Below are 26,902 nucleotides of genomic sequence, written 5' to 3'. Positions count from 1 at the left end.
GCTCAAAATTCTGCAAATACTAAAGTACTGCAGACAGAAGATCTGGTGCCAACTGGCAACCTGGGCTATTTGGCTTCACTTGGACAATTTAATCTGTGCAGATACCTGGCATCCCCTCAACTCAAAACAATATTTCTGGTGCACTGCATGGAAAGTATTTTGCAGGCTTCAGCTGAAAATCTGCCTCTTCCAACGTCACCAAGTACAGAGTGCTTAACATATCAGAAGGGTCAGCAATGACTCTCCGGGGAAAGTGGCTCCTTCTGAGTAGCCCTTGGCACATAATCAATCCAAGGAAGCCTCTTTAAATATATGCTGGGCTGATATCCGTCTCCCTTTCCAAGGATTTACTGGGTTCATTTATTTCTTCCCCATCCATGGCCTGCATCTTTCACTCTACTCTTTTCACTTGCATAACAACAGGACTTGGGTACCTTCAGTTGGTTAAGTTTCAGGAGGTCACTATCGAGGATGGCGGAGGTGCCAATGGCACTCAGCAGGCGCCTTTGCTCGGATCGCCGTTCTGACAGGATGCGATTAGTGCCCTAGGAGAGGAGAGAGTATTAAAAACAAATGAAAAGAAAGACCTAACCCCACCACAGAACAAAGTTGCATAAAGGGACAGCCCTGTCAGAGGTCTCCACTATTCCAGCCATAGTCAGGAGATATATATTAGGGTGACCAAGCCCATGTGGCAATAAGAATGTTAGTAGTATTTCTCACATCTCTTAAAGCAGAATGGCAGAGCCGTACTGACCAGAATATACAGTCAGATTGAAAGAGACTTCTCTGTTTTGCATATGGCATTGGCAATGTTCATACGTGCTCTTAGCATCACCCATGAAAACATCCCCTGTACAACTGCCTTGTGGCCGAGACTCACAGACATCCCACAACCACTGCCAGTGCTTCCTCTCCAGCCAACCTTGGTGCCACTGCTTCTCTTTCCTACCCACCGTCACCTCCATCCGTTTACAAACTGTTGGCTAGCTTTTTTCTTCTTTGCACTCCCCTCGATTCCTGTGGGGCCTCTTCAGATAGTATAAACAAGTCATCTTTTTTCACCCACCAACTCAATTCCAGTGTGCAAAGACGACAAGAAGGGGGTGGGGGTGGGGAGTCCTTACACCGACCTCCTTACCAGCCACACACTGGTCGTAAGTCATAGTTTGGTCACATGCAGCACAGTCAACATATAGTCTCATACGTATATACTACAGACAGCTGCTAAGAGGAAAACAAGTTGTCCAACGATTGGACAAAATAAGTTTGCAGCAACCTTTCAGGTGTAAGGAGAGCATCACCAATGCTATTGCCTGGGATTGTCTGTATGCTGCAGCTGTGCAGAAATACAGAAAAACCTACAAAATTTAGCCTCCAGAGAATCTCAGGTTTTTTAAAAAAAGTAGTGTGATGCCCTTATGGTTGCAAAGATATGCTTGAGAGCATGTGGGCAAGGCCTGGTGAACTCTCAGAAGAGCTGCTGGAGTACATCTGCTGTACCTAGAGGTAGGGCTTGACTTTTCTGCCCTAATTTCTTGCCCATCACAGGGATTAGCAGCAGCAGAACAATGCAAAAATATTAAGGATGGCTAAGCAATTCAAATAAAATACAAGAAACCAACACAAGTCCGTCTGATCTGCACAATTCAGGAGGTCACAGAAATAGGTTTTTCTTGTCATACATTCAAGATCGTTTCCCCTTCCAAAATACGTGTGCACAAACAATAAAGGCTTTTATTAATCCTGGCATTGTCAGTCCTGCACTGCTGAATGAGCATGCTCAGTTGCTTGGGAGGATAGCGAGAAGGGGAGGCAAGAGGCAAGCAACACCAGCTGGACTTTACCTGCGTATCAGCAGCATCCAGCTGCTGCCCAATAGCAGGGCACACGTCGAGGTACTTGTCCTTCTCCTTCTTGCTGATGTGATAATAACCCTCACTGCGGGCACAGCCTGTTTGGTGCTCTCGCAGGTCTGATGACTTCCTTTTCCGCTTGGGGTTTGCAATATTCGTGAGTGGAGGCGGGTAGAGTTAAGGAGAAAAAGAGTGGGCGAGAAGGGGAAAGAGCAGCAGGGATCTTGGACTGAATCTTGTGGCTAGGCCAGTCAAACAACTGCTCCTCCATAGAGATCTGGTACTCAAGGGCAGTTCTCCATATATACTTCCCACCCTCCCACAGAACTGGAACTAGTACCTCCTGGAGGCATGACCAAAGTGGCAGGGAAGGAGGAGAGGAGCCTGAAATATGAAAGGGGGAGCAACTCTGTCTAAAACATGTGCTTCCAAATCTAACCAGGCAGCTTGAAAATAAGGCTAAGGAGAATACGAGTTGTAGTCCAACAACAGCTGAAGGGCCAAAATTGTGCAGCCCTGTGCAGTGGGATTTGGTAGAATCCCACTGATCTGTATATAATAGCCTATGTCACAGAGACTAGGAATGTGCATGAACCAGTCCGGAGGTCTCCAAACTGGTTTGAAGGTCCAGCAGTTCAGCCAGATTGACCGGGGTGCAGGGGTTACCTTTAAGGGGCAGGGAGGGTGCTCTTACCCCCCCCCCCACCCGGCCGCCACCATGTTTTCCCCACCAGCACTATGTAGAAAAACGGTCCTGCAGGGTGGCAACATACCTCGCCACCCTGGGGCACGTCAGACCAGAAGTGCCCGGTACACATGCATGCGATGTAAATGCGAGTGTGACTTGTAGATGTGCACCAGGGTGGCAGGGAGGTACACTGCCACCCCGTGGGACCATTTTCCCACATAGTGCCAGTGGGGAAATAGGGCCGGGTGGGGGCAGGAATAGCACCCTTCCTGCTCCTTAAAGGTAACCCCCACCACCCACCACCATCGAAATGGCTGCCGGCAGTTCCATGCACATCTCTAACCAGAAACTTGAGCTTTTTTAACACAGAATGTGATTCTGGCTGTTGGCAGTGTTGCCTCTAACAGGGATTCCCAGATGTTGTTGACTACAACTCCCATAATCCCCAGCAAAAGGCCATTGCAACTGGAGACGCTGGGACTTGTAGTCAACACCTGGGAATCCCTGTTAGACGGAACACTGGTTGCTGGGTTTTAAAATCATTATTAATGCCAAATTGCCAAGGTCTACTGATATGCCACCTCTAAAACTAACATCAGCTCCCAAACAAAAATGCAAAACAAAACATTACAAACTATAGATTTAAACTGGCTTCACAGTCATGTTCTTTCCTACCAAAATCCTGTGAACTGTAGTTCTATGAGGGGCTAGAGATCTCAGGCAGAGCACCCTCAATGAACTACAATACCCAGAAATCTTTGAGAGAAGCCATGACACTTTACACCTCTGACAAGTTTTCTCCCATAGTGCATCTGCTCCTGGAAGGATATTGGTATGGTGGACCCAGTGGGTGTCATTCAGCCAGTCTGTGCTGTTGTCCTCATGCAGCAGACGCTCGTATGTCAGCCGCAAGTACTTCATGTCCTCCAAGTCCAGCCCCGAGTTCCAGATATCATACAAGATCGTCATTTGCTCAAACTCGCTGCGTGTCTCAAAAACAGGAGGTGGCGGAGGTGCCTGGGCTGGGGTGTGCTTGTGCGAGTGGGAGCGCAGGGACCTCCTGCGAATCTCCCCTTCATCGCTGCTGTCGGCACTCTCATCCTCCTCTTCCTCCTCCTCCTCACTCTCTGAAGGGAACAGATCCTCCGGCCCAAAGGGCAACGATCCTGGGTCCTTTATTGCCTCCTCCTTGAGCCAGCTGGGATGTTTCTTGGCCTGCTGCTGCTCTGAGACAGCTGCCTTGGGCTTCTCAGATGATGGGGGAGGTGGAGGGGGCAGCACAACAAGGTCACCAACATCTGTTTCAGCTTTGACCTCACTGGCATCTGCCACCACCTCTTCGGGGGCCTCCAGGACTTCGCCAATGTGCTCACTATACAGATCTACCCGCAACAGGTCAGTGGAGCCCAGCAAGGCTGGTTCATCTGGCCTGCGGGCAGCAGTCACTGGTGCTACACGGACAACCATGGCATAGTTATGTTCCAGCAAAATGCTGCTGACTTCGGGGGACAATGCAGGAGGGGGAGGCAGGGCCTTGGGCTCCTCGGCCTCATCCGAGGTCTCTGTCTCCTCAGAGTCTTCACTTCCTGCGCCAACAGGCATCTTGAGAGCCACGTCTGCCAGCACGGCCAGGTCGGGTTGATTAGCCAGCTCTAGCAGCGAAGAGGCACCCAACTGCTCACGTATACGCAGCCTATCTTCTTCCTGGGGTTGCGGTACCCGCAGGGGCTCTGAGTTGCGGGAGCGAGAGCGGCCCCGGGACCGGCCAGCTGGCAGCAGCTCATCTGACCAACATTTCACAAGGGAAGCATGGTCAGCTGGCAGGTTGCTGATTGTTCTTTGGCTGGCCTTGGGGGGCTCCCGCTTTCGGGTAGTGGCAGCCACTGGCTTGAGCAGGGAGGTTGCCGGGGCCAAGGAACAGGCAACTGGAGTTGGGGCGTCTGGGGTTAAGGACACTTGGGGTGGTAATGTGGGTTCCAGAGGCACTAATGGGGTGTGTGCTTCTTCTATGGGGGGAGGAGGAGGTGGTGGTGGTGGGGGCAGAAGAGCTGGGGATGACAGTTCAAGAGGCTTCTCCAAGGCCCCCTTGATCTCATCATCCTCACCGAGAGCTGAAAAGGAGACTGTCTTCCGGCGTTTCTTGGGTGGTGGTAGCAGTGGGATGGGTGAGGAAGGTCGTTCTTCTGGCCTAGGTGCTATTCCAACATCCTTCGCCTCTGGCAGTGGGGCTGGTATGCTCTCCTCCCGAGCAGCAGACTTCTGCTCTACCACATGGGCTGTGTGAGGGAGACAAATTGAGTATTAGCTGCATACGGGGTTCTTCAGCTGTGTTTTTGAATACCGCAGTGAACCCCTTGACAGTAAAACCTCAGACATCCTGCTGCAGGTAGTCTATAGACCTCCACCATCCTCCAAACAACTGAGAGGAGGAGGGACTGCCCATCTCCATGCAATTTCCCCTTCCATTTAGCATCTCTCCAATGTACTCAATACACACGCCTCTGTTATCTGGAGATACTTAAATAATTTACTGAGCTACTTCCAGAGCTCAGTAAATAAAAAGATTTTACACAAACAAGGAAACAAGCAGCAAGATTATAACATTTTCAGTGTAAGAATTCAGTTAAAAGTTACATCTTAAAAGGTCTGGGGAAATAAAAAAAGATATGCAAGTCTGGGGTTGGGAATGGCTTCCCAGTGTCCTCCTATTCATACCATACATTTTGTTCAACTGTTTTCAAAATCTTGTAGTCTGATACCATCCTACATATAATTATACCAAACCTGTCAGCATATTCACCTTTTAAGCCTTCACTGGAAATAATGGTAGTCATGAGGCAACATCCAGACTAAGTCAATCATGATTAAGTCTCATTGAAATTAACGGAACTCACCTTAGTCGTAACTAATTTATTTCATTGAGTTCAGTGGTGCTTAGTCATGGCAAACTTACTCTGGATGCTGCCCACTATTCTTTTCCATATATAGCAGGGCTGCAGTGTTGCCAACCTGACTGATTAAAGTTTTGTGGATTGATAAAAAGGAGAGACCCCATTTAATTAGGCACTGCCTCCAGGCATCAAAGCAAACAGTATCCTTTGGGGGAGGCTAGTGCCAAATCTCACTTTCATATCATACTTAAATGCTCAAATAAAGCTCTCTCTCTCACACTCATGATACTGCAGTAACTAATACAGGTTCATTTGCACTTTGCCGTTGCCACCTCCTCCCACCCCCTGCAACAACCAATTGGGCTAGAAATAAAATTAAAGTTGTGGACATTTTATTTCACTATATTTCTATCTGCCTTTCATTCATCATGGAACTGCTCAAGGCAACAGATATGAGGTTCCCAGGTCGCCTCCTATCCAAGCACTGATCAGACCAAGACCTGCTTAGCTTCAGCAAGGCTGCTGTGTTATACACCCTCAGACAATTGTAATTCGCAAGTTTGATAAATCAACTAAAGCTCAGATGATTAAATCAACCGTTTCTTTAGAGAGGTTCTAGAGTTCCAGGATGGTGACACACCCAGCTGTTCCCTTGCTTCCCTGTCCTCCTACCCTTTAAACCTGGCAGAGCTGATATGACACCTCCAGGGGCAGCTCAGGGTTGTGTGCTCACCTCGGACAACACTTGCTTCTGGCTTCTTCTTGCTCAGTTCAGAGTCTGATTGCCGTGCCTTCTCTTCCGTGCCTCTCAGTAGCTCGGTAGGGCAGCTGTCCATGGTGGATTCATCCATTTCCTCCATGCTCTCGGCCTCCTCCTCATCAGACGAGGATGACGACGATAAGGAAGATGAGGAGGAAGAGCTGCTCTCTGAGTCAGAGGTGCTGTCACTGTCCTCGTCAGACTCTTCATAAAGAGAATACTTGGAGGAGCCATCGCTCTCACCTTCATCTAGACAAAGGAAAAGGGAGAGGATAGAACTAATCAAGACTGTGCACAGGCCACGTTTCAGGCAAAGTGCAGAATGTGGTCCTGGCCCAGGATTTCGCCTCCTGTATATCGAGAATGCAGAGATACAAATAAAACATGCTTTGATTTTTTTGCTACATAAAAATATAAAATAGAAGCACATTTCTAGGCCTTGTGGTTGCAAAGAGGTGCTTGAACGTGTATTGCCAGCTCTTAGCTGTATGGTGATCTGGCTTCAACGAGTCACATTTACTTTTATGGAAGATATTTACATTCAACCTTTTAAAATAAAGAGCAGAGTGCAAATACACACAAAAGAACTACAAAATTTAAGAGAGAAAACACAGAGTTTCTTGCCCATCCCATGACTGGCAAACCTGGAATTATGCAAAACAAAAAAGGCATATTACGCACACACACAAGATAAAGTAAGTAAATGTATCCATTTTATGCATGCTGCAGAACTCAGCTTTTCGAGGGGCAGGGGGAGGATCAAATGCATTTCAAGTACAGAGTGCAAAGAGTCATTCCCTATAACAGCACAGCCACTCTGCCAAGGACTGACATTCAGCTGGCTCTGCGGTTGAGGAAACAGAATGATTCATATGAAAACCACACTGACCAGAGAAGCTCCTGCAGCCTTTGACTTTTACACATGAGCCTTTTACCTGCAATTAAGTTTAGCATCAATTTGCTGGCACTTTCCCTCCATTCTGAATGGTGAGTGGCTGATGGCTAATGAGTCCCCTGCACCCCACAGCCAGTTAAAAAGGTACCTTCAGATTCTTCACCCTTTGTGCCACGCTTCCTGGCACCACCACCTCCTTCGCCCCTCCGCCGCTCTTCCTCATCTTCCTCTTCCTCCTGTGAAAAGAGTTGTAGAAGGACTCAGCTCTTGAGAAACTTCACCCAAGCTCATTACCAGGAGAGAACCATATCTAAGTAAAGGCTTGATTCCCTGTGTCACACAGCGGTTGCAGGCAGCAGAACCAGTCCAATGTAAGGAATTGAAACTCACTGGAAGCGTTTGGAAGACAGTCGCTGATTAAGATGATTTCCCTTCACAGGACTGCCTTGGCTGCAGAGGAACAGCAAGCCCCAAAGGGTGAACGTTGGGAGGAAAGGAAAAGCCAGGCATTCCACAACAGTAATCAAGTAGTCCAATGTGCCCCAAACATAGGTAGGCGAGTAGCAGAATTGCTGAGCCTTCACCTGTCTTTTCATACAGCTCTCTCCTGCTGGTGTTGCTCAGCTTGCTTTCTCTTCTCTGTATCTATCAATAAGCTCAGAGACCTCTAGAGCTTATTGACAGATACAGAGAAGAGAAAGCAAGCTGAGCAACGCTAACAGGAGAGAGCTGTATGAAAGGACAGGTGAAGGCTCAGCAATTCACACAGCCAGACATAAGGGGTAGAGACTAATCTATACAGGGTTCTGGCCCCCAATTATCTGCTGTAAACAACAGCCAAAATGGGGTGCCTTCCTGTCACCTTCTCAGAAGACGAGTCCTCAGATGCTTCCTCTCCTTCACTATCCAAGCAGAAAAGTTTCCGTCGTTTTTCTGGCCCCTTGATCCGCTCATCGTCCCTCTTGGAAGACTTGGATATCTGCGAGGATTCCTTATCTGTACAGAAAGCAAAAAAGGTGTGATTCATTAAATACACACACTCACTCACTCACTCTTCCTTAGCCAAATGCTGGAAATAAGTAATTGCCCGTAAAACCTGGGTGGGGTGGGGTGTGTGAAATGACTTACCTTCCTCATCCTCTTCAGCAGGAGTAGAAGGCCGAGGCTGCTTCACATCACTACCTTCTGAAATTTCAGATGGCTCTTTCCTTTTCACCTACAACAAGAGAACGGAGCATTGGTTACTCACCGTGAAGGCTTCTTCTTGCTGCGGGGTCCAAGGGCGTTTCACATGTGGGGTTATGCAACCCACGTGACTCCGAGGCAGGACTAAAACAATTAGCCTAGCTTTTAAGGCTGGGAGGAGCACCCCTCCCCCAGTTCTTTTAGTACCAGAGGCGAAAGGTATATAGCACCGAAAAAACTACCCCAGTCCCTGGACAGAAGGCACTGGGAAGAGAAGGCCAGGTCAATAAGCCCTTGGACCCTGCAGCAAGAAGGAGCCTTCACGGTGAGTAACCAGTGCTCTATTCTCTACTGCTCTTGGTCCAAGGCCGTCTCACATGTGGGGACATACCACAGCCCTAAATCCAACCAGGGAGGGTACCAGCAACTACTGTGCAGAGAGTACCTGCTGGAGGACCCTCCTCCCAAACGCTGCCTGGGCAGATGCAAAGGTATCTAGTTTATAGTGCCAAGTAAACGTAGAGGGTGCCCGCCAGGTTGCTGCTCTGCAAATGTCCTGAAGGGGTGCGTTCGTAGAAAAGGCTGCTGATGTGGCCCTCGTGGAGTCGGCAAACACTTTCTTTGGTGGGTGCCCTGAGGTTTTGTGATTCGTAAGCCAGTGTTATACACGCCTTCAGCCACCTAGCTATGGTGGTGGGTGTGACCGGCTGTCTCATAGATCGTGGCAAGAATGAAACGAAAAGGGACTCGGAGGTTCTAATGTGTTTTGTACGCTTGATGTAAGCCTTAAGGCACCTACGGACATCAAGCTTATGCCAAGCCTTTTCCATCGGGTGAACCGGTATGGACAAAATGAGGGCAAAATAACATCCTGAGACAGGTGGAAGGGACAAGCTACTTTTGGCTGAAAAAAGGAGTCTGGGATCAGCTTCACAGAGTCCTCCAAAAATATACAAAGGTTTGTATGTACAGAGAGGGCCCTGAGTTCAGACACTCTGCGTGCAGAAGTGATGGCCACAAAGAATGCCAGTTTGAACAAAAGTATATGCAGCAGAATTAAGGACAATGGCTCGAAGGGAGGGCCCTGGAGAGCCTTGAGAACAGTAAGTAATTTCCAAGTAGGGAAACGATGGACCACCAGAGGAGACAGGAGAGCAGAGCCCTTCAGGAAATGTTTTAGATGTGGATGGTGACGCATGGCACTTTTAGAGGTTCCCAAAATTAGGTGCACTAAGGAGGCAGCTTGGCATTTTAAGGTATTAGCAGAGAGCCCCTTGTCCAATCCATCTTGCAGGAACTGTAAAAGGTGAGCCATGGAGGCGGACCCCTTGGGAACCCTGTGGCGGGCCAACCACTGCAGAAAGGCTTTCCATGTAGACTGGTATAACCTGTTCGTGGATGGCCGTCTGGATGCTAGCATCGTGTTGAGGACCGAAGCAGAGTATCCATGTTGTTTTAGGAGTCACTGTTCAGTTTCCAGGTGGCCAGCCTTAACCAGCCGGGATCTGGGTGTCAGACTGGTCCTTGTTGCAGGAGATCTGGTGGGGTGGGAACTAGCAGATGGGGTTCCATGGCTAGATTGCAGATCCCCACGAACCACGGTCTCCGTGGCCAATACGGGGCCACCAGGATGAGGTGTGCTCATAGAAACTTGACCTTGAGTAGGACAAGTGCCAATAGGGGGGTGGGAGGGAACGCATAAAGCAGGCCCTCCGGCCACGGTGAGGATAGAGCGTCCACTGCTTCTGCCTGTTGGCAGGGAAACCTCGTGAAGAAGCGAGGCAGTTGTGCGTTCGATTGAGTTGCAAACAGATCCACCATCGGCAGGCCAAAGTGTTCCATGATGTGGAGGAAAACTTCCGGTCGTAGATGCCATTCCCCTGGAGGGAGGTCTGAGTGGCTCAGCCAGTCCGTTACCACGTTCAGGTCGCCCTGTACATGATGTGCCATCAAGGACGCCATGCGGTGTTCCACCCAGTGGAATAGCAGTGCTGTTTCCACTTGCAGGGACTGGGATCTGGTTCCCCCTTGCCAGTTTACATGAGCCTTTGCTGTGGTATGCGAATGAGCACGTGGTGGTGAAGGATCATGGTCTCGAATTCTCGGAGGGCCAAGCGAATGGCTGAGTTCCAGCCAGTTTATACTGTGCTGACATTCTTGTGGCGACCACTTGCCCCAGACGGATCTGTGCTGGCAGTGCGCTCCCCAGCCCCTCTTGCTGGCATCCGTGGTAACGATGATCCTGGGAAGAACCAGGAATTCCTTTCCCACAGACAAGTGGGGGGCAGTGGTCCACCAGTGCAGAGAGTGGAGAACCTTTTGCGGCAGGGACATGTCTGTTGGACTTCAGTGTGATGTCTGCATGAAAAGGTAGCAGGAACCACTGGAGGGATCTCAGATAGAAGTGCCCCCAGGGGACAGACTATAGACTATCAGGCCCAGAAGCCTGGATAGGTCCATGAGGGGTGAGAGACCCAAGCCCAGTACCTTGTGGACCTCTAACTCCAGTGTGCGTTTGCGGTCGTGTGGTAGGAATAGCTTGTCTTGTTGAGTGTCTATCAGCACCCCCAGATGAAGGATCTGGTGTGTCGAGTGCAGTTGACTCTTTGCTTCATTGATCAGGAACCCATGACAGTTGAGTGGATGGTGGTCCACAGGTCTTTCTGTGCTGTCTGATGTGACTTTGACTGGATGAGGAGATCATCCAAATACCAAAAAATCCATACGCCCTGTAGTCTGAGGTGTGCTATCACAGGACCTAGGACCTTCGTGAAGATGCGTGGAGCTGAAGAGAGGCCGAAGGGGAGTGCTTTGTATTGGTAGTGAACCCGCACGTACAGAAAACGGAGGTGGCGACTGTCCTGGTGGATGGGTACATGTATGTAGGCCTCCTTGAGGTCTATAGACATGAGGAGGTCCAGATGATGTAGTGCCTCTGTGATGGATCTTAGCGATTCCATGTGGAAGGTGCGCTTGCGCACAAAGTGGTTCAGATGTTTTAGGTTCAGCACTGCCCATAGTGAATTGTCCTTTTTTGGTACAGTAAAGATTATGGAGTAGACTCCCGTACCCCGCTGATGTCTTGGGACCAGTTCTACAGCTCCTATTGCCAGAAGGTGACCAATTGCCTCCTGCAGGCCCTGGTGTTTTTGTTTGCAGCGGGATGAGGGAGTGGGTAGAAATCTGTGAGGTGGCTGGCTGGTCAACTCTATGGAGTAGCCCGCTTTTACAGTGGAGAGTACCCATAGGTCTGATGTGGTGGCCTCCCAAGTGCGTCAATGAGAGGCGACTACCTAGGGGCACCTCTCCCGCCCTGTCACGCTTGCTGCTTGGGATTGCTTGGACTGGGCTGTGAAGGAAGCCCTACTCCCAAATGGCTGCCTAGATGCCGTTTACCCCAGTAGGGACATTGGGATCTTGATCCTCTGTCCCCGCCCCCGAAGGGGGACTGAAAGGAACAAAAGGGTTGCAATGACCGCCTTTCTTGAAAGTGGTCCTGTCTTTTAGCAGAAGAAGACATGGCTTTCTTTTTATCTTTGGACTCTACTAGTATTTCATTTAGAGCCGCGTTCCCGAATAGCTTTTCACCATCATATGAAACGGAGGCCAAGCTGGTCTTGGATGCAGCATCTACTTGCCAGTATTTAAGCCAGAGACTGCGACGGCCAACCACCAAGGTCGTAGCAGCTTTGGATGCAAAACGAAGCCCATCCAGCATAGCATCAGAAATGAATGCTTGCGCCTTGTGCAGTTTTAACAGCGTTTGGTGCAACCTGACCGGATCTGAGGGGGAATCTTGAATTAAATTGTCCAGCCAGATTAGAGAGGCCCGTGCCACCACAGAGGGTGCCACTGAAGCCCTCATGGATAAGGCTGTTGACTCAGGTGTGTGTTTTAGGGCCCCCTCCATGAGTTTGTCTGCGAGGTCCTTAAGTGCCGATTCCCCATCTCTGGTCGGTACTGAGTCAGAAATTAGTTGTACCACTGGTGCATCCGTAGGGGACGTAGTGAATATTTTGCTCCCCTCTTGCTGGAAAGAATAAAGCTGATTAGTCACAGCGGCAGCCCACTTAAAGGGGGCGGTCAGAGACCATTCAGACTTGACCGCTTCCACAAATTGTTTAGGAAGTGGAAGGGCTATGCAAGATTGTTTTGAACCTGGGAAAACCAGTGCACCTTTCCCTGCTGGTTGGGCCTCCTGAGAGGCCGGAGGATTCAGGCCCAAGGCGTGCAGGGTTTTGGACATAAGTGGTGCCAGATCCGCCGCCTGGAAAAGTTTCAGAGGTGCCTCAGATGAGTCTGGTTCTTGGGCATCAGACCATTTGCCCTCAGACCTATGTTGGTCCAGTTCCGCCTGACCCAGTTGGTGAGTGGGGATCCCCAATGGAGCTGGGAGGGGGCCGTTGGGGGGCCCCTTGCGAGGGTCCAGTGGCTAAGTGCCCTGTATTGCCATGAGGAGTAACCCTGGGGCTTGGGGATCCATGTTCAGATATATCAGAGGGGTGAATGCTGAGTTCCCTGTCTAGATCTGGACCTGGCCTTTTTGGACTTTTAAACATGCTTCCTCTTTCCCCCCACTTTCTTAGGGGCTGGAGTCTCAGAGGGGGAGGAAGCTACACTGGAAGAGGAAGGAGAAGCCCTCCTAGTCCGCTTTTGCTTTTTGGATTTTAAGGCATCGTATCTCTCAAAGGATTTTGTCAATAAATTCTCAATCCACAACCCCCAGGTAGGTGGCATATCCCCAGGAGTAAGTACTGGGTTGCAGGGATATTCTGGGTCGGACTTGATGACCCTGAGGAACCCATGGTCGGGGGGTCAGATAATTGTACAGGCCCAGTATGGGCCGAGCTCACCACTTCCTCCAGTGCCGTTGAGGCCAAGCTCCTGGTTGCTACCGTGCAGGGCGCTGCCTGTTGTCTGGGAGGTTCAGAGTCTGTCGACACGCTCTCCACAGCCACCCCTGGTCTGGTTGCTGGTGCCTTTTTAGGAGCCTTAGAGCCCGAGGACACCATTGCCAGAGGTAGGGAGTCCACCCCGCCTTCCGCGCACCCCGGGTGACCACGATGGGCGAGTGGGAGTTGTGGATACTCTGGTACTGCTGGTGACTGGCAAGAGGGGTCCGGGGAGAGCGGTAGCGAAGGTGCTGCTCAGCCTGCTTCCCCCCCACCCCCCGCTGTTGGAGCCTGAAGCTTCTGCTGCCGAGGGACGCCGCCAAACAGCTGATCGGCAGCGTCCATGTGCTCTGGAGGCCTCCGGCCTGAAGAGACGTGCGCCAGCAAACACAGGCACAGAGATGGCATCACGGGTGGCAGAGGAGGAGCAAGCAGGCTTGGTATCTGAGACCCCCTCAGTACTCACACATGGAGTACTCTGCGGGGTCTTTCCATAAAAGAGGAGCAGCAGGAATGGAGGCAAAAGTAAGAGCACAAAATAGAGGAGGGAGGGAGACTGAGAAAGGAAGAAAAAACAAACAAGGAAAAAACAAAAGTGAAATTGCCGGAGCGCTGAGAGAGAGAGCTGCCTGGAGCCTTCGCAGGACTAAAAAGGAGGAGTTTGCTCCTCCCAGCCTTAAAAGTGAGACTAAGTCCTGCTTTGGAGTCATGTGGGTCGCATAACCCCACACGTGAGATGCCCTTGGACTCCCTGCAGCAGAGAAGCAAGAGTTCCCTGGCATGAGGAGGGCCCAGAGAGCCAACACTCAAGGAAGTGCTCAAACCAGAACCCTTACCTGGTGAGAGTCATGACCCCCATCCCATCTGTCAACAACTGAATAGAGCCTGATCACAGTAAACTTAAGAGAATAATGACCCTCACCTTGAAGGACGGAAGCCTGAGAACTCCTCGAAAGCCAGTCCCAAAGCCAAATCCTTCCAGGCCGCCAGTGCCACCACTTTTGGCCCAGTCAACGAGCGAGAGCAGGGCAGGGTCTTTCAGCTTGGTCTTGTCCTTCTCTTCCTCCTTGGCTGGCTGTTTAACAGTACTCTGGAAAGGCTGCAGATAAGGAGTCTGAGCATTAGTGATAGTGGTCACAAGCAGAGGGGACGGGATTAGGGCTCACAATTTAGGAAAAGGAGCTAGAGGAGCAAACTTCCTCAACAGTCAGAAGCCCTACTCACACATAATGTTCAATGCATGTATAGTTCTGAGAATACTCCTTATCTGTACACGCTGCATTTGAGAGGTCTATATCTCGGTTCACTTTTAAAATGAATGAGTCATCTGTACATACATCTGAGAAGGGCAAGAGACTCACAGTGATTCTTGTAATGGCTGCTGTCCAAACTTTTGGAAACCCTGAGTCTTCATAGCATATACTACTAAGACAGGCCTTGACAAATTTCCTTTGGATCTAGGAGTCAGTGCAAAAATTTAGGAGCCAAACAATGGATGTGCAACAAAATCACTGGACTTGGTAATTTGTAATTACTGCTTGACAACATTACTGGACACTGTGGCTGGGCAGGGTAAGTGGGCTTCTCTTTATCCCATTTACAAGTAATATACTTAGAACAGAAAGAAGGCTGCCTGGGACAAATAAAGATTTTATTACTTAACTCTATCTCTGAATATCCTTGTCCAGACACCACAATTAAATTCTAGGCACCATGGCTGCCTGGCACCTGAGAAATCCTGCATTAAGAAGGTATGCAGAACTGTTTACAGCCCACCTCTGGGAACCTACATCCCCTTCCACCCATTTTGAGAATACAGGACACCAGCTTTTTACATCAGCACACCAAAGCAACTTTATCATTTACTACAAAGGTGGTCACATAGCTCCCACCCACAGCTGGGAAAAGATTTCAGAATCCTGCCTCAACTGGACTCCCACACCTCTATCAGTGCCTTCTGATGCTGCCTTTCCCCAGACCCCTGATCACCTTGGCCTTCTCCTCCTTGCGCCCCCACCACTTGTCGAAGGTGTTGAAAGCCACATTCTCCACCATCTTGCGGTTGAGGTCACGCTGCATGATGCTCTTCATCTCCTGCATAAGTGTTGCGAGGACACTGTCCACCACAGAGGCATGTGGGTCCTTGGGGAGAGGGGGAGGTGGGGCCACTTCCTCTTGGTAGCCCCACTGGGCTGCTCGGAAATCAAGGAGGCGCTGTGGGGGTGGCAGAGGCGGGGGTTGCTCTGAGGAATGCTGCTGCTCTGAGGTGCCTACCACTGATGGCTGCTGCATGAACAGCTGGTCTCTCTGGAAGTGGCGGCTGCTCTGGTCCAGTAAGTAGCCATGGCCATAGAGGGGCCGGCCACAGAAAGCTGCCGCCTCCCGGTGGTAGGAGAAAGGGTCCTCAAACTGGCCTTTGCTCTGACGGAGCTGCTGCAGGCGACTCAGCATCTGGGTCTGCATCTGGAAGGACATGGGCATCCCACCCCACTGGTTGCCCAGCCGGTTCATTAGCTCCATGGAATTGACAAAGTCATAGATGTGGGGGGCACCACGGCCCCCGCCTACCACACCCGCCCGCCCCCTGAAGTCCGACAAGCGGTGAGTGTGCCGTGGCCCGACCTGGCCATAGTTAGCCAGAGAATGGGCTTTACCCGTCAGGTGTGGGAGGGAAACGGACATGAGAGGCTGCAGCGGGTAAGAGGGGGGTGGTGGGGGTGGCTCTGGTCGATGGTGGGGAGTAAAGGATGACACACCCAGTGGCAAGTGGGCCAGGCCAGATGACATCACAGAATAATGGGGTTCAGACACGCCTGCCACAGGGGTTGGAGGCTCAACCTCTGCTTCATCCTCCGAAATTTCCATATCTTCACCAGACGACTGTTGAGATGCCTGAGTGGGGAGTGGAAGGAGAGAGAGAGAGAGAGAGAGCAGTGAACTAATTGTGCAGCTTTTGCAAGAGAAGAAGAGTCACCAGCTTCTCTGAACACCATTGCAACCACCACCTCCTCCTGCAGCCCCTAAAATGCTATCTCCTCTCCCAAAGAGTCCTCTTATTTGTCGACACATTGCTATTCACCAGGGCATCTGACGCAATTCTCAGCTTTGAGCATCTTTCATTCTCCAAAATAAACTAAGTACTAGCCAAAATCCTTATATCGTACTATCAATAATTATCTACAAATGGTTAGAACCACAAAATAAGGAATTATGCCTGCACCAGCAGACTGCTGAGAATCTCAGCTTGCCTGAAAGAAAGCGTGAAAGAGAGAAAGAAAGAAAAGCAAAAACTTCTTAGCCTTTGTGGCTGTGCAGAAAATCTTAAACTGGAAGCATGATTTCTTGGAACACCAACCCCCTTAATAGCTGCTAAGGGGGCTGATGTTCCAAAAGATGTGAAGATTCCTGTAGCCAGGAAAGTGAAATTGTCTCCATCAGCCCCTTCCTGTATTTCTTCAAATCTGCTTCCCTGACATCAAGGTGTTTTTGACAGACCCTGCCAATATCTCCATAAATTATTCAAAACACAACATTCCAAAATCTGCAAGAGCAAGAAAAATCACCCCTGAATCTTTATGACAAGCATGCAAATTAAGTTTATGTAATTTCTTTTAAAAATGCATAAATGTCCTTCAGTTACAGTATTTGGGTGGCTTTTTTTAAAAGCACATTTCAGATCCCCTGATCTTACTCGATCTTGCCCATTGGCTTTGGGGGATTCTGCTCCCGATCCCACGTCCAATGCGGGCACCACGTCTTCAAAACTGACTGGAAGGGGTGGTGGTGGAGTGCAGGGCCCGTGCGCCTCTGCCCCCTTGGGTCCTCCTTTCTCCTCCTCTTCCTCTTCCGTGTCTGAGTTAAGAAAGGAAAACTTGGACCTCTGCTCTTTCAGCAGCATCTCGATACGGGAATCCAAACTGCTGTGCTGAGCAAAGGGCACGCTCTCATTGGTCGTTTCAGGTGCCGGAGAGCCAGAGCGGGCCGGTGAGGTCTGCATGGCAGGCGAATGGGACCGGTCATCAGCCCCTAGGGCCGTTGTCACTGCTGGGCTGATGTTCTCTTTTGTTTCCTGAGCAAGAAATTCTGTGGGAGGCAGGGAATTGGCGGCAAAAGTCTCAGCCGTAGGAAGCAGCCGGTAATCCTGGTCCATGGCAAGGGGTTCAGCAGGTAGGGAGAAGGGCTCTGGAGTAGCTATGTAGGATGGGTAGAGAGCACTGGGGGCTGGGAAATGCTCCGCAGTCTGCTGAGGAAAACTGTGACTGTTCTGGAACTGAGCACCTTCTGATGCTGTTGCCACAGATGATGAAGAGGAAGAGGTGGTGGTGGTGGTGGTGGTTGGGGTGGTAGTGGTGGTTGGGGTGGTGGTGGTGGTGGTGATGGAAGTAGTAGTATCATCTCGCTGGGAGCGCTCTCTGTGTCGGGAATGGAAGGCAGAGTCCTCTCTTTGGAGGGAGCGATGAGAAGAGGAGGAAGAGGAGCGCACTTCTGAGGTGGATGAATGGCGCTGATACCGACTGCTGCTGGCTGTGGCAGTGCTGCTGCTCCCGCCATCAAACTGCTGACTATAAGGTGGGTAGTGGTGGTCGTTGCTGCGGTAGTGAGAGGACGACGACGATGACGATGACGAGGATGAGGAAGAGGAAGAAGAATAATGCCTTCGGGGGTACGAATCAGAAAAGCTGTTCTCATGACGACGGGATTTGTACGACGTTGACTCAGGTTGGTAACTTGAGTAGCCTGGAGTCCCTTGCCTTGGAGAGGAAGAAGAAGGATCTGTATGAGTCCCCTTTCTTTGGACTGTCCCAACCCTGGGAGGAGGCTGGCTCAAAGGCACAACCCTTTGAAGTGACTTTCCCAGTGAACAGGGCAAAAACCACCTACCTGCTGGAGTAGGCAGAGTCCTGGGAATAAGGAGTCCCTCCCCTGGGGGTGTACGGAGTCCCCTGGGATGACTGGGGTGTGTACTGGCCATATGAAGAGGGTGTGTCTTGTCGGCCACTGGAATAGGGAGTGTCCTGAGAGCAGGGCGTGCCGTTGCCAGGAGTTGAAGGCATTGCATTAACAGGGTATGAGGAATCAGTCGAATGGCGCCTTCGGGACTCTGACTATAAAAGGAAAGGGGCAGAAAGCAGCTCATTTCTAATGTAGCATTTTCTTATCTGCAGCTGAAATGCAGAATAGGCAGACTACAAAGTCACATTCATCACTCCAACATGCCTGGAATACAACCACCTCTAGGTTGAGTAGTACCATTTATTTAGCAACTCTATCCACAGAAAACAAAGCAGTTCAATCGATTCATTGTCTTTTTGCTTATCTTACTCTATTATATAAAGTGTTCAAGTGTTTAACTGGAGATATCACCAGCCAGAAGAGAATCTCTAGAGCAGAAAGATGGTAAGTTTCTTATTAGGAAGTTGAATTACGTATGTCCTATAGAGAGAATCAATTTCACTTGCATGTCCTCTTGTAGAAGAGCTCCCAAGTATTTCACTAACACTATGAGCCAGGCCTGCTCAACTTAGGACCCCCAGCTGTTTTTGGACTACAATTCCCACAATCCCCAGCCACAGTGGCCAATAGCCAGGGATTATGGGAGTTGTAGGCCAACATCTGCAGGAGGGCCGAAGTTGAGCAGCCCTGATGAGCCCTGATTACAGAACTGGAAAGGGACCAAAAGATCAGTGAATCCAAGCCCTGTACCCAAAAGGTCAACCTTCCATGCCAGTTAGCTTAGGCAAATCACTCCTCCCTATGCCAGAAGCAGAGAGCAGGCATACTGTGCAGAGGTCTCACCCCGCATCCAACAGCTTCAGACAATCCAAGTGAGAGAGCTTAGCAGCTACTTACTGAGTCTGCTGGGAACTTCTCATTCAGCATTTTGCCCCCAGTGGGGACAGTCTGGGGGGTATAAGAGCCATTCACTATCAGATCATAGTACTTCATTCGCTGCTGACCTGTGGAAAGGAAAGGAGTGAGCAGACTACCTTGAACCAGGGTGGCAAGGCTAAACTGGAAGGATGACTGAAAAAGACAGCACCTACCGTTGATATCAAGCTGGGCATGAATGATGTTGCCCATGACCGAAGTGTTGTGCAAGTTCTTGACTGTTTCCTTGGCCCCCTTTGTGCTCGTGAAGAGCACCTTGGCCAAGCCTAAGTGCTTGCGGTTCTTGGGATTATAAAGAATCTCAATCTCCTTAATCTTTCCATACTTCTTGCACATCTCAGCCAGGAAGGGCTCCTTGATGTTGTCATTGAGCCGGGCGAAGGTCACCTCCTTCAGAGGGATCGGGCCCACGTAGAATTCATCCAACTGCGGCAAAAGCAAAATAAGGACATGAAGGGGCTAAAATAACCACACACACAATTAAGAAAGAGCATCTAGTCTTATAGGTAATGGGAAAAGGTTTGGAAACAAGTCTGGAATCACAGCATAGCAGGGTGGACCTTCTATCACCCTGGTCTTTAGCCCTCCCAGTTCTTTGCTTCTCCATCTCCCCCACAGGACACTGTTTGAAGTACATGTCATTCTTTTTCCACCACTCTACTAATTTCCAAAAAGAAAATCTCTATTCCTGTATAAATCTTGATCCTACAGCCACAGCAATCCAATGAAAATATGTTTATAGTATCTACATAATTTCCAAGAGCTTGTTCTGGAAGTATATTCTGGATTTTAATTTGAAGATTTTCTCTTTTTTCCTAACTAATATTTTCATTCAGCTTTTTATTTTACAGGTATACATTTTATCATCTGTTGAAATTTCATTTCAACATATTCAAAGGAAAGCAACAATATTAACAAAAATGGCAGGACAAGCACACACAGTTTGCCTTATGGTCTCTCCAGGAAGACACTGACCCCTTTCCCACTCCCTCAAAACTCCTTTCCACAATTATTTCTCCATCCTTTTAAGACAGGAGTCTTTCCTTTTCAGTCCCAAGGTCAAGGCAAACGGCATCTTGCCCACCTAATATCATATAGGAACTTCAGCTCCTCACATATACAGTCTCTCCCACCTACTAAAATATTCCCTCCCCTACACTCAGTCTTCCCCATTTGATTCCTCCCACTGAAGAAGGAACGAAGTTATTTGCACAGTCCTGCCCAGAGATGTGGTTTTCCAGAAATTCTGAACTGGAATTTTTTCTGGAAAAATTTCCCATGCAAATTCCCCCCTTATTTGGAAAATTTTTCTCAAAAAAGTTAATATACACATTTTCCTGATGCCTAGACTGATCTGATTTTGGCATGTTATTTGACCTATTTATACAGTTCTCTCCCCCTCTCCCTCCCACACACACACTTCCACCATATTAACTTCCTCTCACTGCAAGTAGCCAATTTTAGTAATTTTAGAAATGGAAATTTTTCCCACAAAAAATAAAGTATGGGATTTTTTTTCCCTGGGGAGGTGGGGGGGAATCTCAAAAAATTCCACCTCACATCATCTGTTGTTCTGCCTCTGAAATGAGTGGGGGGATTTCAAAAAGGCAGAACAAAGTTGCATGTTAGTAAATACATTGGCTGAATTCTTCTACAGTGGTAAAGGTTATCCATGATTATTTACTAACATGCAACTACACTCACAGATGTTTGGTCACTCCTAGAAATTTAGTGGGCCTCCGAGAAAGAGAGAGGGGTAGTAGTGGTCAGGGTGGCCCAAGGTCTTAGGGCTCCTGAGACAAAACCCAAGGTCTTGGGGCACCTGAGACATGCCTCTCTGAAGCCCTGCTGGAGGCACACTTACCTCCCTTCCCTTCTTCTCCTCTAGGATGTGCCCTCTCTCCCCACTCACCAAGGCATGTTTTCTCACTTCCCCTACCACCAGGAAGCACTCCATACAGGCAGCACCAGGTCATCCCCACTGCAACCAGCTCCTCCAGCTCCACTCTCCTCCCCGCTTTAAAAGAGGTGCTGGGGAAGTGCCCTAGCCCACTGCTCTCTTCTCTTCCACTTCCTCTTCTGAAAAGAAGGGAGGGAGCAGAGGTGAAGGAGATGCTGCAGCAGCAGTAGTGGCGGGTGGATGGTGCCTATGCAGAGCACACTCTGGTGGAGTGGGGGAGAGAGGAGGCATGTCCCAGCAGAGAAAGAGGAGAGGTGGTGACAGACAGGTGCCACCACTCTACGCACACCTCATGAAAGGGCTAGTCTTGCGCGTGGTATTGATGCCATGCTGATTAACTTGAAAACTGGAGTATTAGAGAACTGGAGAATAAGGGTGCACAATCAAGTGTGCATAGCCTACCTTAAACTCTGGGACAGGGAGGGAAATGTCCCTGTTTTTGGACCATATCCTGCCTCTGGGATCCCGCACATCACCCACAGGAACATAGCCCGAATCCTTGAGAACAGGAGAGACTGGTTAGATAACAGAGTGAGTGTGTGTGTGTGTGTGTGTGTGTGTGTAGGGATGGGGGAATCTTATGGAAAGCCAAGGTTCTAGGAATACAGATTTGGTTCTGTTACCAATACTTACTCTAAACATTTTAGAGTAGGAAGGGCCTCAGGTGAGGACTCCTCTAGGTTCTCAGGGAAAGGGTGGAGAGACAAATCACATACCAATTCTCTACATTCATACATCAGAATATAGTGCCCAAGTAGTTACTGCACTCATTCAAACACTTAATTTTGGATTAACCAGAATTTAATAAGAACCCCAGATCTGAGATTAAAGAAGAATATACCAGATGGAATTTTTGGAAAAGGCTGAATGGAAAGAAAGGAAAATTATTTTAAGATACGGAATTTAAAAATAACGTTCAGCCATAATGGAGGTAGAACAAACATTGTTAAGGGTTCCTTCCTATTACTGTCTTCTTTTTACATAGCAGTTTGCCATTTATAACAACAACAACAAGAAGAAGGAAGAGCCACTGCACTAGGGGTCTGGGGGTGAACTTGTGGTTCTTGCTGGTTTTCCTTAGCAGCCTGTATGAGCAGCCCAAGCTTTTAAAAGGAAAAAAAAACAGCCTAGTTTCAGTTGGGGCCCACTTGAGTGAGCTATACCAACACTCCTCTTGAGAAAGGCGATGAAAGCCAGTGTAACAGTGGATAGACAGCAGGAGCAGAATTTGAATCTGGGTGAACTAAAATCCTGCTGCCAACTCACTGGAGTCTTGAGCAAGTCACTCTCTGCTCCCCATTTATGCAATGAAACTAACAATAGTGACCTGCACTCACAAAATGGTTATAAGGGTGAAGACTATAAAGCAAGTATACAAATTAACAGTACCGTATCAACTACTGGAATAGAGACAACAGGCCCAGGTATGTGCCTGAATCTTCTGTCTGTGATCAATGAACCCATCTTAACTTCCAGGCTAGCCCACTTACACCCCAATCATAAACCACCTATTTGTGAAGTAAATTCCATTGAATTAAATGAAGCATATTTCCAATGTAAAGACAGCTTCTTAGGATGTAAGACATGAAAATCTCAGATTTCACTGGAGTTTGAGTCTCACAACATCTTCTGACTCTTTACTGAGTGAGATTTTAAGGCTGGGCCTCCCGAAAATCACGACCTATTTGACCAAAAAATAACCCAAACCTCCGACTATCTGTTTATCATGGTTTCATTCACAGCAACTTTTCTCTCCTACTCCACCTGCCCCAGGCTCTTCTCAACTTTTCAACTACAATTTTATCCACACCATTTCTGTTGCTTAGGGGAACACCCAAACAATGCAACATCAACACGGAAATTTACATGTGGCTGTAAGAAAGTGAAACTAAGCAGTTGAATACTGCCAAGCCATGCAGGAAGAAAAAATGGCTGTAAACAGAGGACACACAGCTCCTCTTTTGATTGAAGTAAAAATATTTCAAAAAGTGAGAAGTTGTATATATTTTGATATCCCTCTCAGTGCTGAAACATAAAACCTTTTGGACTGTGGCATTTCATTTGTGGGACATGGTACCAGAGCTGTAACTTGCATCAGGAATTCAGGCAAGATCAAAGGAGTGTGGGCTGATCAAGTGTCTCTATCCACATTTGTAACCTACCTTATCAAAAAAGTTAGGATTTTTATTTTTACGGGTATAATACTTCAAACAAAAATGAAGACCAACGTATACAAGATCAAGCAATATCAGTTTTATATGAAAGAACATATACAACCTAATTGTAAGCATATTACTCAGAAGTGGACTTATTCTCTAGCAAGAACAGAATTACAGACTTAGTAGCTTAGCATTTAAAAACCTCAGAGAAAGTTGAAAGGAGTTATTGGGCCTGGAATTCCAGATTCCAAGTGCTACTGCAGTTTGGGTGGGAGGTGGGGATGGTCTTTAGGGACAGGTTATTTGAAGATGCTTCTTAACTTCAGTTCTCCATCTATGAAATGAGCATAATAATTTATGGTTGCTACAACACCCTGATTCTAAACTTGCTATATGAGAATTCATACATTTACTTCAGTGGAATCTGTTTCCAAGAAATCTAGAGGGCGAATTGTCTCAAAGTGCAGAAGAAAACTATTTAAGAGCTTTCTAACCAATAAGTAATGGAGCCAATGACCAAAGGTAGCTTCACAGACTGGTTAACATTTAAGGGAGAAATGCTGAAATACAGCAAGGCAAGGCAACCAGGAAATCAGACACTATGATCTTCATAATGCTCCACTGCTACAAGGCATGCTTTCATTTCTGAGAGGATTTCAGAACCAGAACTCCTTGGGTAATTTAACCACTGCTTTAAATAAAGAACCGGTGAGGACTTTAAATACAAAACCAAGACATTTATAGATATTCAAAACAGTAAAATCAACAGCTATCCAGCAGTAATGGCATTATGGTGCCTTGTTTGAACTGTGGCAGAGGTGTATGTGGTCTGTAGGGAATGTCATAATTTGCTGCAACACACTACAACATAAGAACCTGAAAGCCACCAGGAGCCTTGTCATCTTGAGAATTATGCCAGCAGTGTCTGATGGGGCCTTAATCAAATGCTTTCCCCATATGCTATAATCCCGCTAATCAATAATAAAAGGAAAGGTTGTGTCATAGAGTTGGTGTCGACTCCTGGCGACCACAGAGCCATGTGGGTTTTTGGTAGAATACAGGAGGAATTTACCATTGCCTTCTCCAGTGCAGTCTGAGATGATGCCTTTCAGCACCTTCCTATATCGCTGCTGCCCGATATAGGAGTTTTCCACATTCTGGGAAACATACCAGTGGGGATTCGAACCAACAGCCTCCTGCTCTCTGGGCAGGTTGCTTCCCCATTACGCCATTAGGTGGCTTTCAATTATCTTCAATAATTCTTTGAATATCTGTCCTCATATGAACCCATTCCTCAATAGGTGCAATCTAGACAATGTTAACCCACTTAAGATTCATTGAAACCAAGAGAATCTTAACTGTTCAACTCTTAATTATTCCAATAGGATGTTTACATGCTTAACTCCCTCTGGAATGAACTGCAAGAAAAAGAGATGATTGACTGAACACCCTGCAGTGAGAACACACAGAAACCTAGCAAATTCATGAATCCAGGCTTGTCTGGCTCCCTTGCCCAAAGCATCACTGCTCACAAGTCTATGAGAGCCCCATTTCATCAACTAGTGTCCCGTGGGCCACACACTTTCTTCCCTACTCACCCTGTACCCCTCTGGTGATCCCAGCGGCTGCCAACCCATAAACCCCATTTACTATGCTTCCTGATGATACTGTTCATGCTCAATGTTTAGAAAAAGACATTAAAAATCATAGAAAGAATATATTTTGAATTCTTAACTGTCAGCATCAGTTCTTCAGAAACCATTGTCAGAACTGTAAAACAACCACCCTGTTTAGAGCTGTGCAAAGCAGGTTTTTAGGTTCTATTACCAAATACAAGCCTTGATGCACAGTGGCATCAAATTATGGAAAATGGCAAATCAAATACATATTGTAGCAATTGAGATACTGACAGTCTCTAGGAGCAGGAGATTTGTAGCACAGGTGATGACTTAAGAATAGCAAGTCATAGAGCTGATGCATTCAGCAATCTGAACAACACTGGCCTGAACTCTGCTATCCACTCAGTCTTGAAAACCCAAGAGGTCTCAATCCCAGAGATACAGTGCACCCACAGCACAAAAGCTGATACTCTGAACACCACATATGAAAAGGGGTACTTAAAAGACCCATAAATATCATAAGCTGAAAAGATTAGGTTAACCATCCTACCATCCCCTCTGTAGGAATCAACCAGAGCCTTCCTACATCCATGCAAATAAAAACGTATTTCTATCCACTTACATTAGTGCTGAAATGAACCCCATCGTAGCGGTAGACCTTGTGTGGACCCCGCTTGAGCACTGGGTCAACAATGAGCTTGTAGTTTCTCCACTGGAAGTCACCCCCACCTTCCTGATGCATTCTGACTCATTTACACTGGAAGGGTAGAAATTGAACCAAAGTGCACATTAATTAGTCCAGCAAAAAGACTTGACGATAAGAGAGCCTGCTCCTAACATGCTCCAAGACTGACGTGTTCACACCCAGAATAGCTGTCATCTGCAGACACCTCTATGTACTAGAACTAGAATATAAAGCCACCTGAAGGAAACAAATGGCTCAAAGGTTCTCCTGAACAGCTATAACTCTTATCTAGAATCCATTTAATATCCCCAATGCTATGTTTTTAATTGGAAAATGCTCAGTTGAATATCTGGGAATATTGGTTGGTTAAGTAACCAACCAGGGCAGTCCTCTCATTAAGTAACTTCTTTTGAGAAGACATGAATCTGTCAGTCTGGGGCTTCTCAGATTTGGGATTCCAGAACTGCAGAATTTTATTGCACAGCTAAAAACATACCACAATTCCAGAGAACAGAAAATGGACAAAATATGCAGAATTTAGCTAAAATCTCAGTTTTTCATTTTAATGACATATTTCTAGCCCTTATGGTTGTGAAGAGACTTTTGAAATCATGCGGGCAACCCCTGCTAAAATCTCAGAAGTTAGCAAATTGTCAGAATAAGTCTTTCAACAACTGATATGCCATTATTGCTGCTCCCATGACTAACACTTCAGAATATATTATACAAAATAAAGAACCTGCAGAATTATGCAGAATAAGAGAAATGACTTTTGGCCTATTTGCATAATTCATAGATGACCCACAATAAAGCTTTTCTTCAAACATTTTAATTTTTATCTTTTAGGATGGAATAAATACAGCCCTGGTTTTCTTCCTGTTTCAGTAAACCTAATGGGGATGCTGATTTTAAAGAGACACAAACTGGTAACAAGCAGCTTTGTTAAGACTGGAGAGAATGAGAGGGGGGGGACCCTAGGAATGGGGGAGGAAAACTTGCTCTATATAGATTATATTAACAGAAGTCTTCAGTTGCAATTTCTAGTCCAACACCCTTGCCTCAAGCAACTTAAATAGATGCTTGAACAAATATCCTCTTTGAAACAACCCTAAAGAAACAGATCCAACAATTCCCCAAGGGAACATTTTCCATGGCACAACTATTATTATTGGTAAGACATTTTAAAATCTACCTTACTTTATAGGTTTCAGTAAACTTGGTGTATCAACAAAATGATCACCATCCCCCCCACCCCCCGCTCCTTCTGATATCCCTTCAAATGTTTGAAAACTGAAAATTTTCAGTTTAATACACTGACCTCCTAGGTCCTATTCATATTTTATTTATTTATTTTATTTTTACATTTATATCTTGCTACTCCTCCAAGTTGCCCAGAACGGTGTACTACATACTTGAGTTTATT

The 26,902-nt window shown here is 47.6% G+C and overlaps 1 protein-coding gene across 5 annotated transcripts in view; it reads right to left on the bottom strand.

Annotated features, from left to right (window-relative positions):
• The window catches only part of SETD1A (SET domain containing 1A, histone lysine methyltransferase), a 43,973-nt gene that overhangs the window by 8,363 nt on the left and 8,708 nt on the right, over window positions 1-26,902 (bottom strand). For all 5 annotated transcript variants that reach the window (XM_053260604.1, XM_053260602.1, XM_053260601.1 and 2 more), the window contains exons 3-17: window positions 25,417-25,551; window positions 21,419-21,514; window positions 19,212-19,482; window positions 19,018-19,124; window positions 18,049-18,272; window positions 16,859-17,918; window positions 15,157-16,059; window positions 14,090-14,266; window positions 8,219-8,306; window positions 7,953-8,086; window positions 7,239-7,326; window positions 6,169-6,444; window positions 3,375-4,820; window positions 1,848-2,017; window positions 435-545 (exon numbers count right to left, since the gene is read on the bottom strand). In XM_053260604.1, the coding sequence (XP_053116579.1) occupies window positions 435-545; window positions 1,848-2,017; window positions 3,375-4,820; window positions 6,169-6,444; window positions 7,239-7,326; window positions 7,953-8,086; window positions 8,219-8,306; window positions 14,090-14,266; window positions 15,157-16,059; window positions 16,859-17,918; window positions 18,049-18,272; window positions 19,018-19,124; window positions 19,212-19,482; window positions 21,419-21,514; window positions 25,417-25,536 (5,271 nt within the window). In that variant the 5' untranslated portion in view covers window positions 25,537-25,551. The remainder of the gene's footprint in view (window positions 1-434; window positions 546-1,847; window positions 2,018-3,374; window positions 4,821-6,168; window positions 6,445-7,238; window positions 7,327-7,952; window positions 8,087-8,218; window positions 8,307-14,089; window positions 14,267-15,156; window positions 16,060-16,858; window positions 17,919-18,048; window positions 18,273-19,017; window positions 19,125-19,211; window positions 19,483-21,418; window positions 21,515-25,416; window positions 25,552-26,902) is intronic.

This window comes from Hemicordylus capensis, chromosome 6 (assembly GCF_027244095.1).
Source record: "Hemicordylus capensis ecotype Gifberg chromosome 6, rHemCap1.1.pri, whole genome shotgun sequence".
In the NCBI taxonomy this organism is placed as follows: domain Eukaryota; kingdom Metazoa; phylum Chordata; class Lepidosauria; order Squamata; family Cordylidae; genus Hemicordylus; species Hemicordylus capensis.
Note: the sequence above shows the minus strand (reverse complement) of the source record. Positions and strands in the feature narration are given on the sequence as shown.